Raw genomic sequence first — 2,517 nt, forward strand, 5'->3', positions numbered from 1 at the left:
CAGTTTCTTTACAGCGGGTTCTTCTCTCGTTACGGCCTTGATTCATTTTACTTGATCGATACCGCCATCTATCACTCTGGAAGACAAAAAGTAGGGAATAAACGTTCCTTTGTCATGTCAAAAAACTTTATTTACCACCTTAAAAATAAAATAAAAATTATGAAACAACCAACCATTTGACAGAGTATTTTCTGTTTTAAAAGAACAGTATGTTTAAAGAACATTGTCATGACGTCATATTCTTGCGGCGGAAGTCGTTGCCTGAACTTCAACGGCTGTCAGTAGAGTCGCTTTATCCTCCACATGTCCTAGTGTTAATAATCTGCGAGAAAACTGTTGTCATGGCAGATTTTAGTTCACGCTTTGACATGCCGTCGGCTAGTTTGTCAGAATCTACCGATGCTTCGGAGCTTCAGCGTCTGATTGCTGTAGAGCAGCAGAAAGCGCAGTTTCAAGCGCAGGTAATTTGCTAATCAGTGCTCTACTGAATCATTGAACACCAGTTAGCGAGTCTCGCATATTGAATGTGTGTAACACTGTTTTTGTAGGTTCACAACTTTACTGATGTTTGCTGGGATAAGTGTGTGGACAAACCGAGTAGCAAATTGGACTCACGAACTGAGACGTGTCTCGTAAGCTGCGTGGAACGTTTCATCGACACAACCCTCACCATCACGAATCGCTTTACACAGATGGTCCAGAAGGGCGCGCATTGATGAAGGACAGAGTGTCCTCAAGGACAGTTGGCACATATTCTTTTTATTTTCATGGTGTCCTGTTTGCTTTCCCGTGGTGCATCTAAGAGACTTACTGTAATGCCCAAAGCCTTGTCTCACAATCTAACAATAAACGTTTATGAGAGTATAGCTGATCCATTGGAACAGCCAGCAAAGAGTATTCGCAACAGTGCAGTGACGAACGATTGTTTGATGGCTATTGTCATCAGGACACGTAGTTTCCTTTTTGCAGTATTATTTGCATCACAACAATACTCCACATCTGTAAAACTAACCAGGGTTCGATTGTGAACTTAAATCATAAGTTTCAAAGTGGATTATCTTCAATTTATGCAATTGAACTTTAATAAAGAGATGACTTTTAAAATACTTTTTTGTTTTGAATTACTTCCTTGGTTATAATGCAGGATGCATGGCAGATTAAAAATAAATAATAATAATAATTATATATATATATATATATATAAAATACATACAATTATATTGAATAACTGCAAAGTTTTCTAAAATGTTTTTGCCTGATGAAAACCTGAAGAAATTCTTTGACCTTACTATTTTTCTCCAGTTTTCTGCATTGTATCTTACATTTGTACCCAAATTGGGTTGGATGTGCACGTTTTCTAAAATGTATCCAGTTTTAATATAATGCTACTATTTGAAAACCATCTAATTGAATACATCAGACCTTATCCTCTCTTGTCCATTTTTGAAATGAGTGAAATTAGGACATTAATGGCGGGGAAAACCCCCAAACATTAAGCAGTGTAGTGTAGTCACGATACCAAAATTTCAGTAGTCTGTACCGATACCGGTGAAATTTCACAGTTCTCGATACCAATTTAGATACCACGGCAATAATCTGGTAATATGCAATTTAACACACTCATTTAGCCTATTTAAAGTTAAATTTCAATGTAAATAATATGAAAAGAAATGCATGTTTCTTTCAAATGTTTCTCAATTATGTATACATTGCTTAAACTTTTTTTACCCCCCAAATCCTTTTTTTCACTAATTTTCTAGAATTCCATGTTTTAAAGTTGTATTTAATTTCATCATCAAATGGTGTCTAAATTTTTCTGGTGTTCTTAATAAAAATAATTAAAAAAAAACTTTTAACAAGTAAAAAAGCAGTGATGATATGATAACCTGTTTAGCATGAGTTGCTCAACAGCATGTTTTGTGTTTTCTCAATAGTTTACCTGGCGTAAGCATTCACTTCTAGAAAATCAGAAAGCTTATCTGTACAGATGGCATCATAATGACATAATTTGTCATAAATATAAAGTGTGATCGAAAAAAGATAACAATTCTGTTGTCACAGAGTTACTTCACTGGTGTTGTTTGCTGAATACCATTGAAGTTAATTTTTCACACAGTCAGTGTAGACATTTATGGAAATGTAATATTACAACTAATTTCATATCTATTGTCTGTACTACTATATAAAAATGGGACATATAGTGTAAAATTACACTAGTAAAAAGCCAGTTAATTAGATTGAGTATTGTGTCATGTCTACCTGAAAAGCTGGTTCACTTACGACTCTGTACACTTGACATTGCATCACTATGCTGATGCTATGGGGAGTGTCCTTCTATACGACCTAGTTGAAACCTTTCTATAATAACGGCAATTCTAAAATTGGCAATGGTGTTAAAGCCCCGCCCTTTTAGGCGCGAAGCTATGCGGTATAAAAGCAGGCACGCAGACACCATTCCTCAGAATTTTCTTCAAGACAGCGATTCATCTCTTGTCTAGAAGCCTTCTACTACTTTGC

The 2,517-nt window shown here is 35.6% G+C and overlaps 1 protein-coding gene across 1 annotated transcript; it reads left to right on the forward strand.

The window, feature by feature from the left end:
• Positions 1-248: 248 nt before the first annotated feature.
• On the forward strand, positions 249-1,106 carry LOC127425116 (mitochondrial import inner membrane translocase subunit Tim8 A-like). The gene is made up of 2 exons (XM_051670775.1): positions 249-461; positions 549-1,106. The coding sequence occupies exons 1-2, from the start codon at positions 342-344 to the stop codon at positions 714-716; spliced, it is 288 nt and encodes a 95-aa protein (XP_051526735.1). The 5' UTR covers positions 249-341; the 3' UTR covers positions 717-1,106.
• Positions 1,107-2,517: the final 1,411 nt, after the last annotated feature.

This window comes from Myxocyprinus asiaticus, chromosome 3, assembly GCF_019703515.2.
Source record: "Myxocyprinus asiaticus isolate MX2 ecotype Aquarium Trade chromosome 3, UBuf_Myxa_2, whole genome shotgun sequence".
Classification (NCBI taxonomy): domain Eukaryota; kingdom Metazoa; phylum Chordata; class Actinopteri; order Cypriniformes; family Catostomidae; genus Myxocyprinus; species Myxocyprinus asiaticus.